The sequence below is a fragment of the Ixodes scapularis genome, unplaced genomic scaffold, assembly GCF_016920785.2.
Source record: "Ixodes scapularis isolate PalLabHiFi unplaced genomic scaffold, ASM1692078v2 PGA_scaffold3__209_contigs__length_174095766, whole genome shotgun sequence".
Taxonomy (NCBI): Eukaryota; Metazoa; Arthropoda; class Arachnida; order Ixodida; family Ixodidae; genus Ixodes; species Ixodes scapularis.
In genome coordinates this window covers 50,478,755-50,492,694 of record NW_024609868.1, presented here as the reverse complement: position 1 = coordinate 50,492,694, position 13,940 = coordinate 50,478,755, and the positions used below count along the sequence as shown (strand labels likewise).

General features: G+C 45.1%; 1 protein-coding gene across 1 annotated transcript in view; it reads left to right on the top strand.

Annotated features, from left to right (window-relative positions):
- Positions 1 to 13,940, top strand: part of LOC115316971 (serine/threonine-protein phosphatase 1 regulatory subunit 10) — a 42,523-nt gene that overhangs the window by 11,741 nt on the left and 16,842 nt on the right. Inside the window, exon 4 of the mRNA XM_029976533.4 lies at positions 11,116 to 11,213. Coding sequence (XP_029832393.2) covers positions 11,116 to 11,213 — 98 coding nt within the window. The remainder of the gene's footprint in view (positions 1 to 11,115; positions 11,214 to 13,940) is intronic.

The window sequence follows — 13,940 nt, the reverse complement described above, 5'->3', positions numbered from 1 at the left end:
TCGTTTTGGAGCGCGCCGGGATCGACTTTTCTGGAGCGATCCTATTTCACTGGGCGATCGGGATTGAGACGGGCGTGTTCCACTGGTCATTTTGGATTAGTTCCTGCTCCAGATCTTGATCTTGATCCGAAAAAAGTTGCTCCGATGATTTCGGCGGATTCAACCGGAAGCCAGCCGGGTCAGCCCTCGGCGCACACACATGGCTTCCTTTCTCGCGGGGCATCTCGCCTGATCTCGCCCATCTTGCCTCAGAAGAATTCGTAATGGTCGCTTGCTTACCCCTTGGCCCGACAGCCGGTTTGTTTTCCAGGAAGAAAAAGAGAAGGTTTTGCCGCGCTACGGGCATTCCGGCAATCTTTGCAAAAAGCTCCCGAGCCATTCCTGCCACTCGTGCGTCGAACACGTGTTAGCGCCGCGATTGCAAAAGCGGCTTCGAAACAACCGCAGCGGCCGTGGAAAGGGGATTCTACGACAGTTGAATGACTAAAAAGGCATCCGCCGATCCCGGAGCAGTGATCATGTTCCACTGGGGATCCGTAGGCAGCACGACCCCGTTCGGATGGTGTGCTCTATTCCGGATCTGGTCAACTGGTCTTGGCGTGCCCCAAAACGCCCAGTGGAATTCGCCATTAGAGGCAGGAAAGCTGAAACTTCCCGTTACCTTTTCATCCTTTCAGTGATCGCAGCAATCGGTGAATTGAATACATTTTGGTTTGGTTCTCTTGCATAGAAACTTGGGAGTGCCTCGTCATGGGGTGGCACTAGTGAAGTACTTGTACTAATGCTGCAGCTTCAAGAAAAACTGGCAGTTCAATCATGTTATACTCCTACTGGTCTGAATGCATGGTTTAGTGTAACGTTTCATTTGCATGTGCCCTCACAAAAAATAGGGTGCTAGAAGAGCTGCTTACACGAGTAGCTTTGACAGTGTTATGCACTGTATGAAATAGTGTTTCACAGAAACTGTTATGTTAATTTATCTGGAGGCTGCTGTCATCTATGACTTAAAGTGCAGCAAAAGAAGAGTGGACTATAGGGAATTGTATTTATCATTGTGGCCCCCTACGATTTGGAAATGCTTGCTTTATCCCCTTCACCGTTTTAGCTTTGGAAAACTTCTGACCCTCAACTGCTGAACTGCTCTGTTCAAAATTACATTTGCTACCTTCAAAAACAAATTTCTAACCACACACACACAAAAAAACAAACAAAAAAAAACAGTGCTGTCATTTGTTGGCAATGCTTCAAGCTAAGCCATGAGGGAGCCTGGTTTGGTCAAAACTCTTATGAACCGGGGAAAGCAGCTGAGCTATACTCATCCTGAACGGTTTGGGGATTGCCCCACATTGACGAACCGGGTTCGTTTACAACAGTTATAAGGGAGCTGGAACATTGATTCTAGCGTAGTTTTATCCTGTGTATCTGAATGTCGCGTTTGTTTTCCTGAAGATGTAACTAAACACAAGAAAAAAAGAAAAAAAAACTCCAACCACTCGTTCTGTCATAAAGGATCTTTCGGCCGCCAAGCACGTGCCAGTCGTGTGGGCAGTGCATGCAATTGCAAGGTTGTCAGGTGTATTCCCCCACATTGACACCAGTCGTGACGTCTGTCTTTGACCTTTTTGAAAATGGCAAGAGTGGAGGTGCATTGCTTTGATAGGTTCTAAAGATGCGTGAGAGCGGAGATTCCGAAAACTCCTTTTATGACGTAACGCTGCAGGAAGAAAAAGCTTCAGTGGTACTTTGAAAAAAAATTTTCTGCAGCCTCCGTGCACTAAATTGCAAAATAATCTCAATATTTGTGATCGTGGAGGCCAATGAAGACAACTTAAGTACTTTTACTCAAATACCAAGCCAAATACAATTTAGCTTTGCCAATACTGCAAACTCCTCCGAAAATCCATGGGAGTGACGGCGAACGCGACAGTGGCGCCTCTAGTGTAACTCAGTCTACGGAAGCAGATGACGCCATGGAAAAGTATACACGAACTCAACTCTGTGACGTCACGGCACGGTGTTGGCGCGTCGGTCGCACTTCCGGTCTGGAACTGTGGGCAGAAATCCCCATGCCAGACATATATTCCTGCGTTGTTTTGAAAGGAACCAGACAAAAACCTGCCTACTCCTCAAAACGCCGCGACTGGGGCCATACCGAAAGTGTCGAGAAAGGTTTGAAAGTCAGTTTTCACTTGCTCGGTTCGTCCGAGAATCTGGATATGTGCCGTGAAAAGGGAAAAGCAGACGCCGTCGGAGAATGATTGCTTGGCTGGGAGTAGCACTTTGGGTTGAATTCACAAATACTTGTGGTCGTCAGTTTTTTTGTTTTGTTTCAACATGAACGTTAGAAAACAGTCAAGTTGTGCGGACTACGTTCAGTGCGTAAGTTCAAATGGCCGCCTGATCGTTCGAACTGTCGTCTGCTCAAGACGTTCATGGGATATGGGAATTGCAACAACATAACAAATTGAAAAGAACAGTAAAATTAAAACATAGCTATGTTCTAAAATTTTTGTACATTGCCCTTTAAAAAAAAAACAAAAAAACAGCACGAAAGGTACATTGGTGTTTTGTTTGGCTTACATAAGTTGTGACAGTGTTTTCTTCAGGAGAGCCCCAGAATTGCACCCTAAAAGCTGTAACATCTTTCCCACGTAAGACAAATGTCCTTCACTCATGAGGTGGCACTTATTTTTTAACAGTCAAAGCAGCAAATGCCTGTGACAATTGTTTTTCCATTGGTCACCTCGCACAGAGATAGGGAGATAGGCAAAACCAACGTGTTGTGGAAAGCTTGTCTGATAGCGGAGATTGAACTTGCGGGAAGCGCTGCGATCACTTTTCGCTTGCGCTCCCCTGGAGTTGCCAGTATTGGCTTATATGGTATTTGACAGAACTCTTCAGTTTCCCTTTAAGGAGTTAAATACAGGGTGTCACAAAAGAAAATTTACATAGTCTTTTTTACCGTGCAAATAAGCTAGACATTACCGAATGCTCATTCTCCGCCTAAAGGTAGAGCTGGAGGTCACAACCAGATGCCAAAGTTTCAGCCCGATCCGATAACTTAATCAAAAGTTATAGGCGATTTGCTGAAAATTTCAATGGGAAAATGGAGCCCATTTTTCCCAGTTTTCGGTTTTTGGTGCCATAGAACCACATCTGTTTGAAAACTCCGTCGGCCGCCATTTTCCCATTGAAATTTTCAGAAAATCACTTATAACTTTTGGTTAAGTTATCGGATCGGGCTGAAACTTTGGCATCTGGTTGCGACCTCTAGTGCTACCTTTGTGCGAAGAATAGGCGTTCGGCGATGCCTAGTTTATTTTTGCGGTGAAAAAGACTGTAAATTTTCTTTTGTGGCCACCCTGTACATTTATATTTATATGCTCATTTTCACACTTAGATCTGTATTCAATGCTTCTCTTCTTAACTTTATTGTAGCATTTCTTTTTAATTTTAAATCATTTTACGATAAAATATTAAAAATTTTGATTTGGCAGTAAGGTAATTTAATTTTGCTGCCTTGTCATTCTAAATTGCTTACGAGAAATTTACTTAATCAAACCTGAATTTGTAAAAATTTAACTCTGGTTTTGTTAGAAGCTAGATTTGCTGGTTCTCAGAAGGGTCAAGTACTCCAGCAATTTTGGTTTGAGGACGCTGCATCCACCATACAATGTTGTGTGGGAGAAACACACTTGCTGACAAATTTACACAAATAAAAAAGAAAAGTTTTGGTACAGTATTTTTTTTTTGTGCCACTACTTTCTAATCGTCACTTTAAAACAATTCTTTTTAATTGACTGCACCTCAGACTTTGTACTCGTGGTCAACATTGAAATTCCGTCATTAAAGGCATTGTGGATTATTTTAAACTTGGGAGTGAATATAAAGTTTGACAAAACAACTTTCAAAACACCTGCATGAATACTTTCTGTATTTGTGAGGGATCAAGATGAAATTAAGCTGGCTGGCATGCCTACAGGTTCGTGTAGCACTTTGGGCGCAGATATTGTAAAGAATCGATGCATTCTTAACAAAATTGTGGGTTAACTCATATTCATGCCAGCACATACAAAAAAAGCTTTAGTATTTTTTTCTTTTCAGGAGGTAACATTTCTTCAGGATGTATACTCCGTTTTATAGTAGTGTATAAGGTCAGAAAGCTGCTGGCATGTGTATTTACTGGTAGGTTTTCATGCATGCTTGTGGAAATGACTATATTCCCGGGCAACTCAAAAAGCTAAGGCCCGTTCACACTCTTGCAACCGAGTGCGACCGAGAGAGACCAAACCGGTTTTTAAGCCTCTTGCGATCTCTTAGGACCAGCTCCGCTCAGTGCATCCGGTCCCAAGAAGTCTTTCTCGGTCGTACTCGGTTGCAAGAGTGTGAACGCGCCTTTAGAGCGAGGGAAAGGAAGGCCAGGGAGGAGGAAGCAGACAGAACGCTGGAGAGGAGAGAGCAAACACCTCCCTCTCTTCGGCGTTTCGCCTGCTTTCTCCTCCTCCCTCCTCCCCGGCCTTTCTTTCCCTAGCCCCAGCTTTTTGAGCTGCAACGGACTATAGATGAAGCCATGCTCTATATAGTCACTGGCAAAATAAGAATGGCAGAGAAAAAGCTTAAGTCGTTTAACGTGAGCTTCCTACCTTCAATTACGCTTTGGCGTCTCACAAGCCTCGAACGTGCATGCACAGCCAAAGCATGCCGAAAGGCTTTGAGCACTTGCTGGAAGTTCGGAAGGGATGCCCTTTGAAATTTGTGAATGGAAGGGAGTCCTTTGACACCTTGAAGAGGTGGTGTTTTCTTCAACCGAATATCTTGCACGTTCGGACCGTCTTGGGGCATAGCGCTCCATTGATGCTCTGTCTGTTTTATGTGCCGTCTTCCCAAGAGACATGCTTTTGATTTGGCTATTGTGTGATGGTAGCAGTCAGCTAAGTCCTTGTGTATAGCCTTTTTATCGGTTCATAAGGCAGCCGCAGTCTTAACTCATCTAATCGTGCTTCTCGAAGAGGCTCAGCAAAGCAGATGGTGCGAGAATTGCATGCTTGCTTCCTGGGGCCGCTTATCGAAATATCCTTTTCTAGGCTTATTTTGGACCATATTGTAGTCAATGCCCGTGTGCAGCATTGAATCCTCAAAGAGATGTAAATGCAGCAATCCTTTGACAGCGGTTTTTGATGCTCTTTATGTAATGACTAAGGGCACTTTCTCTACATTGATTTATATCTGCCGTAATGTGCCGTTCGTGTGAACTTGGAGTCGGTGGCAGACTAAGAGTTCAGGGGAAGCTCCTCCCACCTCTTTCTGCTTTTGCACATCATTGCCCTAGATGCTTTAACGCCATAAAACCTCAATCAATCAATCTTTCCCCTTTAGCAGAGAGAACGCTGGCTCTCACATTCACTCTGGTAAAGTGGAAAGAGGTGGGATGGGCTTTCATTTTACTCTTAACCTGTCAGAGTGTAGCTGTCCTATGGCCTTGATTGAGGTCGTCCACCAATATTATGGTCTTTGGCGATGCATGGTGCACATATTTTGAATTAAACCAATAAACAATGAACCATTTCTGTTTTTACATACTCATAGAATGTGCATATTTGTTTGCTTTGTTATGTTTAAGGCTGGTGTAGTTTTTTCTTTGTTTTGCTTATAAGCAGCCAACTGACTTTGCTGCTTGATTGAACCTGTGGAAGTTGGGCGTATTGAAGACAAAATAGGCATATAATACTTTGGAGAGGTCTACTTTCAGATATTGCTTGAATTGGAAATAATCATGTGCAGCCCAGTCGATGGATTGCAAATCTGGAACTGCCTAATAGCAATCTCTTGTCAAGTTTACTTTCTGATCCTACTCTGCTCGTGTTTGGGATAAAAATGCCCTTGTCCACCCAAAAATTTATGGGAAGAGCTGACTTCAAGTTTTCTGGAGCAAAGTTTATCAATTGTATTTAGCTAGTAATAATGCAGCATGTAAAATTGCTGAATTTTTTGCAGCACACATGCCTGCTCAATGGCCATTAATGATAATAGTGTCATGGATGGTGACCCGTGACACTATTATCATTAAGTAAGGTTTGGTTGGCTCTTTTCAAGTGGGATGTTGTGTTTTGGTTTGGTGAACCCCAAAAGTACTAGCGGCATCAAAACATTATTTTTCACAAATGTTTGCATGCATTTTTTTATGGTTAGTGTAAAGATCTGTTCACGGAACTAAAAATTCAATGAATAGATCGCTCCTAACAGCATATTGACTCTTACATTAGCGGCTATTACATTAGCATGCTTTTTTTTTAACATAGCTGGAAATGTTTAATTTTATGAGGGCTTTTTCTTATGTTTAGCTTAGCCCTTTCAGCCAAAATATATGCATATATATATTGTTACACTTTATTAAGAGAAGGATGGCGCGACGGCCTATAAAGAACAAGACTGACTTTTATGGGCCCTGTATTTGACTCAGAGGGACAAACATACTGGCCCACTCAGACCCATCAATTTACAAAAAAAAAACTTCCAATTTCTTTGGTAGACTTCAAGGGCACTCTAATTTATGCCACTTATTAGGCACTCAGTGATGTCAGTCTCGCCTGACGTGACAGTAACATGCTCTTGTCACGCAATACCATAACATTAGTGTTGCATGGCATAATGTTGTATGAATGAACATAGTTATGTGTCATGGTGTTAACGTGCTGACATCGAGTGAAAACCGTGACGTTACCATCGGGGCTAAATGCCAAGCGCATAAAAGTGCCAAGAGAATGCCCTCTAAATGCTATACATTTAAAACCAAGCCCTATCATTGTCTAGTGTTGGCACACCACAGCTCGGAGCATGTGGAGTAGAAGTTTGCACTGCAGGACCCAGGGACCTTGGTTCAATAAGCATTTAACTTGTATGCTTTTCGACACACATTCTTTAGCAGTTATAACATGGATATTGTTGTGAACCAAATCAGTGTGGGCAATACCTTTAGGGGGTTGGAGGTTTTCCTCCAAGAGCCAATGTTTTGTTATGGTCATCTCTTCAGGTCAAGGAATGTAGGCTTTGGCGTATGCGATCGGCTACCAAATCATTGTATAAATTTTTATATGCTGCAGCGACCTTATTTTTGGAGCGAGCATATTTTGCAAAGTGCTGGGTTCATGAATAGTTAGTGGACACGAAATTTCGCGATTGGGGGTAGTGGGCTGCGTAATCTGCACCACAAAGGCATTTATTGGCATGATACATTTTTTTTAATACAATATGAAATTTGCGAAGATGTTGTATCCTTGGGATTTGTAGTTTGATTATGACATTTGGTTTCTTTGCTAACCAATTTTTTTTTTCTTCAAATTTTCAAATGTGCATGCGACACCTTTGTGGCTTAGCGCAGCTTGTCTGTGCGCTACAACAAATACTTCTCAGTTGTCAACAAAGTGCAACAGGCATTTATAAATTTATATAAACAATTTTGCTCTATATAAATATATATCCCAAATAAACGTGACCTGTAAATATTGGCTTGTACATATTTTTTATGCTGTTTGAGACATTCCTTGCCATAAAGTGTAGAGCAATAGACTGTTCGCTAAATTACTCAAGCATCAAAGAGAATGTTGGGAACAAAGGTACACGCGCTGCACGTGCTTGCCTTCCCTATTGGGGAGAAAATTGAGTGGTGGCACTTCCTAGCGGCCACCTCGGGAACTAACGCTGTGTGGCAAACAAACCCCCTGACCGCAGTCAAGAGTGCGTTTGCTCCCATGGAAGACGATGACGCAAGGCTCGTGAGAAATATGTAACACTAATATTTTCTCCTACACGTATATAGATAGAAGTAGTCTAGACCTCTCTTTCGTTCAATGTCATCTAAGTCCTCTTGGAAGTCAAAACAAGCACACGTATGGTTACGCGCGGGCGTGCCGGGCCAGCCGCGTCATGTTGGCCGCGCGCACTAGATCGTGCGTGGCCGGTCCGGCGCCCGTGGTTTTCTGAATGATTCACAAACCACGCAGTCAACTTTCCAGTTACCCTGTCTCTTGCGACAATCATAAACGATATCGGCGAAAGCGAGCGGTGTCTCGTTGAAGGAAAGGGCGTGCTCAACTGCGATCATGTCATGAGTGCAGCGTTGCACCAGAGCCGACGGCGGACAGTATCGGCGTCGTCGCGTACTTGCTGCTGTCCTGCGCGCTGCAGCGAGCACGGAAACGATGCGGCGTACGCTAGGCGAGTGTCAGCGTCGGAGCTGTTTGCCACACGGCAGTTGTTTGTGGTGATGATGACTATTATGAAACTGCGCCCCCTATAGTTCGATCTCCGCGCCAATAAAAAAGATCCAGAGTAAATAACCAAAACAATGCGTCCGTGGACTGCGCGTGTGAAGTGATTGTCTTAGGCTCTTGCTTTCGAACAGTTAGAGCTGAAGATGCCAGCACGCGCAGCGCGTGTACCTGTGTTCCCGGCATTCTTTTTGACGCTTGGGTAATTTGGCAAAATTTCTACTTGTGATAGTTCAGTTGGTATCAGTAAATTTGGTGTTATAAACATGGTGGAATTCACTGTTATAAATCATAAGAATGTTTTATCCTCCTTGATATGCTCACTTTACAACTTGAGGCAACTGTTTCCCTGACTATGGTTTGCTATTGGTTTGTTCGGAAAAAATGTCATATTTTGGTTAGACTTGCTTAGAGCAATTACTACCAAATTTTTTTTTTGCAATTAAAAAATAAATGAAAAAAAGTTTATTTGAAATGCTTTGTTATTTAAAGCAAGTACAATGCAAACAGAATTGATGTTATTCACTGCTGCAATATATCTCTTGACATAGATAAATTTAAACCAACTTCAAGTGGCCTGTTAATTTTTTTTCCCCAAAATTCCAGTGTAAACACTGTAATGCCTTCTTACAGAGCTTTCGTCATGTTATAAAAGGTTGCTCAAGTAATAGCAGCTTTTCTTGACAGGTCTTTCCTTAGAGGCTGTGCTAGTAAAACTTGTTTGTGGCAGGTACTGTTAAGGCCTCTGTCAAGTCTGACTTGCGTGCCATTTATTAGTCTGAGAAGTACAATTTCTCAGCATGATATTAGTATTGGGGGTTATGTTGGCTCCAGGGTTTTAAACTTGTGACTTTCTATCGGTCCAGGCATGTATCTTCAACTGTAAACTCTGCTCTCAGGATCCTACTCATAAGGTTTTATTTAGTCAAATACACGTCCTGTCTGAGGGGCACCTTAATATGAGTCGCTTCAGTTGCTCCGAGGCAAAGCACCGACCTAGGGATTCCAAGGTGGCGGGTTCGAATCCCGGCCGAGGTGCCCGCAATGTGACTGAGGTTTAATGTGGAGACGGCGCCATGTAACCAAGCTTTCGGTTGCATGTCAAAATATCCCCAGGTGGTCAAAATTGATCATCAGTCCTCTGCTGGGCCATGCCAGATGCCCGTCGTTGGTTTGGCACGTAAAATCCCCAAAATTTGACTTTTTTTTATACTAGATTTTTTTGTACAAGTAGCGCAAGATGATTCTTATGCCTTCTGGATAGGGTTGAACTGCATTTTCTATAGTCCCCGCTATGCATATGTGTAACATGAAGGTTGTTGATTCCCTCAGATGTGAAGATATTGAAGCAATATTTGACTTGCAATATCTCGCATATTCTATATGGTACGGTGTTCAGGCTGGCCTCGTTGATATGTAGCACAGGGCCATCGGTGCCATTGTGCAGTCAAGTTAATGTCGCTGGCGTCTCACTGAGAAGGAATCCCTAGATGGTGCTTTTCCGAAGGGCAGCACACGGAGGAACAGAATTTAAATCCAAAGCAAAAATACGCTCGTACCCGATTGTTATTTTCTGTCTACTTCAGGAATCACTTAGATTTCAAGTTAAGATTGTTTCAGTGGGGGCCCGTCAACCTTGTATTGGGAGCATTATTAAAAAAAAAAAAAATCCTTGCTAGTTAACACAGAAAGAAGCATAACTCGTGGTGTTGGTTGGAATATAGTAATTCGTTTTTAATTCAGCCGCGGGAGACGTTACCCGGTAGATATATTTTTTATTAAACATTTCTTTGAATTTTTTGTTTGTTTGAGACTGAGCCGAGTTTTAAACATTTTACCTAAAGGCATATGGTGTAATGTGGGGTACTTTTAATGCCTAATTTGCTCCGGCATGAGTGATGAAGTACACTCCGTGACAATGTTAGTGTGAACAAGGTATCGCCTGTTTATCTCTCAGTATTCAAGGAAAATACTAGTGGTGGAAAGTGTTCACTAACCTGAGAGATGAATTTTGATGTCCGCCAGTATCCCTTTGAACTGAAATGCGAAAAAAGCACCGAAGTCGTGTTTGCGCTGGCAGCGTCGCGCAGTGTTCTTCATGTGCATTTCGTCACTAACATACTGTCGCAGCTGCGCTATGAATTGTTCGCCATCCCTTGGCCCTTGTGCGGCGTCGATTACCTCTTGTTCGATGTGAAAATTATCGTGCCTTGTTGTGTGTGTTGATGGGTGGTTGCCCAAATTATGTGCTGTTGTGAAACCAAGGAGCATGGCAAATGTGTCATGCTGTTGGCAAACGTGCCATGCGACATCGCAACAACCGAGGAGATCAAATGTGACTTGTTTGGTTGTTGCGACATCGCAGCACTTAGCGACAGAACAATGGTTTGGAGTGGTTTGTCTCTGAAGCATTTGGAAAGTCGATAGCTGTTGCGTGGCCTACCGAAATTGACAGATCCTGCTGCGTCGCTAAGGTTCAGTGTTAGAAGATGGGTAACATAGCAGTGCGCGGAACGAAGAGACACCTTAGCAGAAAGTAGTGATTCCCATCACTACTTTCTGCTAAGGTGTACTGTCCTCCGATAGTATACGAAATTGCTCCTGTAGCTGTCGCTCTGCTTTACCCGGAAAATAATGTGCGACCTGTTTGGTTGCTTTTCCACTTGCTTAGAGGGTGACTAAAGTTTCGACAGTAGCTTGCGATGCTTTCGGCACAAGGAGAGTGATATGACGTGCAGCCATAATGAATAAGAGCTCGTGATTTTCCATCCGCCATTGGGTAGAATGTGGTGATCTTAAATTCGGAACAAGCTGACCCGGCCTTACGTTGGACGCTTGCCTCTTCCAGGCGCCCATTGACCCGCTGCAGTTGCTGAAGGCGCTGTCTCCGCTTCTTTCGGCCGAAGGGGGCATCCGCAGTTCGGACGAGGTATCGAGGTTGTCTAGGTAAGGCCCACGACCGGGGTATCCCAGGTTTGGGGAGGGGGGAGAGGGGGGGGGGGGGGTTTCTCTAATGGGCATATCTGCTGGCTCTCAAGTTGTGGCACAGTCATTTGTTTTTGCCTTTCCCCTTTTAGGAAGAAGCAGAAGCGTATGTGGGCGTCCGCCGCCCGTGTGTCCATAACGAACGCGAGCCTTGTTTTTCCAGGACAGGGGCCCGCTTCTTGCCAACGGAGGAACCCAACCGGAGAGAGATGTGGTGCCGCACTGTGCTTTCTTTCTCTCTCCTGCCTTTCGTTTTTCCTTTGTCCCAGTTCCCTCCCGTCCCGTTGTTCTTTCTGTGTGTGCGTACTCGCCCCACGAGCGGCCGGAACCCGAAGACCACCTGGCACAGCGACGGTCGGAAGACCCCCCGGCGATGGCTCCGACACCCTTCCTCGGGCCAGAGTGGGTGGTGTAGCCAAGAGTAAGGACTCAACAGTTTGCTCCGGCCGCAGCGCGCGGGCCCTACCCCGACGTCCTCGACGAATTCTTAACGACGTTGTCGAGCGTTTGTGAGCAGCAGTCTTGCGGACTTTGTAAATCTGTGTTGCGCTGCCGACGATGACAACCGACGACCACAGCGCCGACGAGGAGGTACGGAAGTGGGGGTTGGTTGTGGTGTTTGGAGGCTAGTTCGCGCGATGGGGGACAAAGGTGGGAGGGGGGCAGGCTCTGTCATGTCTCGTGTCTGCCCTTCGGCCCCTTTTGCCGACGTCGGCTGTCTCAAGCCTTGCTTGCCGCCTTCTCCCACTTCCTTTGTCTCCAGAGCGCCCTTCCCCCTTCTAGACCGTTGTCGGTCGCACCGCAGGTAAGTGGACACAAGGACGCGGGCTTCTCGGGGGACTCGGATTAAAGCCCGACTTTATGAAATAGAAGCTTGGACTACTAGAGTTAGGGGTTCAGGGACTGCGAATAGAATTTCACATGGAAATGAATTTAGTCATCGACCCAAGTTCAGTGGTAGCTTTATTTTTATGGGAAGGGGGATCTGTTTGTGTCTGTCTGGGTGGGATGTGCGACATAAAACAGCCGTGTGGACTGCAGCACTGTCTGGTGTTCTGACGGACGGGAATCCATAGTGTGTACCGTCGATTGTGTTGTGCCAAATAAACGAAGATTGTTGGCATTCCTGGGCTGTTTCTCTGCAAGAAGCAGCTATCGACATACTGGGGCCTGTCGTCCCGTCTAGGGTTATCCTGGCGTCTTCCAAGGTGCCAGAAAAACGCATGCGAACGAAAGACAGAAGACGACACCAGCGCCATGCCAGATTTCTTAATTACAGCCATTTTTTTTTTATGACTTTACAATTGTTTCACGAGTGTCTAGATTAGAAAATCTTACAGGGACTGACCGAACAACTAATATCCCGGCTGGCAAAAAAAAAAAATGTAAATGTTTTGGAATGCTGCCACTTATGTGGTCAAACGCGATCTACGAGCTGCGCGTTACTGCGCTGCATTCGGTAGCTATGCCTTATTTTACACTGGAAGTAGCGAGTCTGCATTTGAAAACTGTCCGCTATCATAGTCGCACGATCACCGGCAGCAAAGGTTGGTTCGGACATTTGCGTCGGTTGGGTTCGTGGCAGCCAAAGCAGCAACGACAGAATTGCCGCCCCTTCCGTGCATCGTATGCCGCGCGGCAACCAGCTCGTTGATAAGTCGGCCTCCGTCGCTTGCGAGCGACGTCTGTCGTTCGTGGGCGACGTAGGGACAATCGCACGCAGGGGAGGTTACGGGCGCGTGTCCGATTCCTGTAGCTGCGTTCATTGGCTACTATAAGGTGTACGGAGGCCGGTTATCCGGATGGTTCCTTTCCTGCAGTGTAAACACGGCCTACGCAAATGTCTGAAGCAGCCATAAGACCACCACTCTACAACAAATAATTTGCTAAATTCGTTATTTCGAGGCATTTCGTTTTATGTCGACGTGCTTTTACAGCGCACGCGCTTCATCCTGGTGGTTCAAGTGACTGCTTCGCTGTTGAAAAGCATTTCGTGCAGAAAGACCTTAAAACAGATAATCAGGGATATTGTCCTTAATAGTGCCCCAGGCAGCACGTGCCCAGTGGCGAAACCCACTTGCTCTGTGAGTGATCCGAATAACCACATTAGTTTCCATTAGACGCTTGTTTTGAGACAGCGTTCTGAATTCGTAAAGCAGAAACAACAATGTTACACGCGATACAATATAGAGCGTCCTAGCTACAGGACCACCACACCAGTGCGGGGGACAGTGAGAAGGAACAATGTGGACATCCATCGCGCGAAGACTGCGTGCTGCGACGTAGCAGGTGCTTTGCTAAGAGGGATCTGCCAGTTGCTCTATTTCAACGCAATCGGCTGCCTCAGGTTGAAACGCACGATAACCGATCTTCTGTAATCCATCTATTTATTAAAATCACGCTTCCAGAGATCCTGGTACCAAAATGCGTGTTCGCATTTTATTGAGACCATGATAGGCTTCTTCCAGCGCTCGTGACGTGCACGCACGTTGTCTGCCCAGACAACTCCAACTGGCGATTTCTCAAGAAGATTAATAGCTTGTACAGTCCAAATTTCAAGTTTTCCCCTCCCCGACTTGGTGACCTCAGCGCCGTGGGATTATGGCTCTGGGGCCTTCTCTTCGGAAGTCACGTTATCCTTTCCTACTTTGGGTAATTTATTCACTGCTAGGCACGTACTCGATGGAG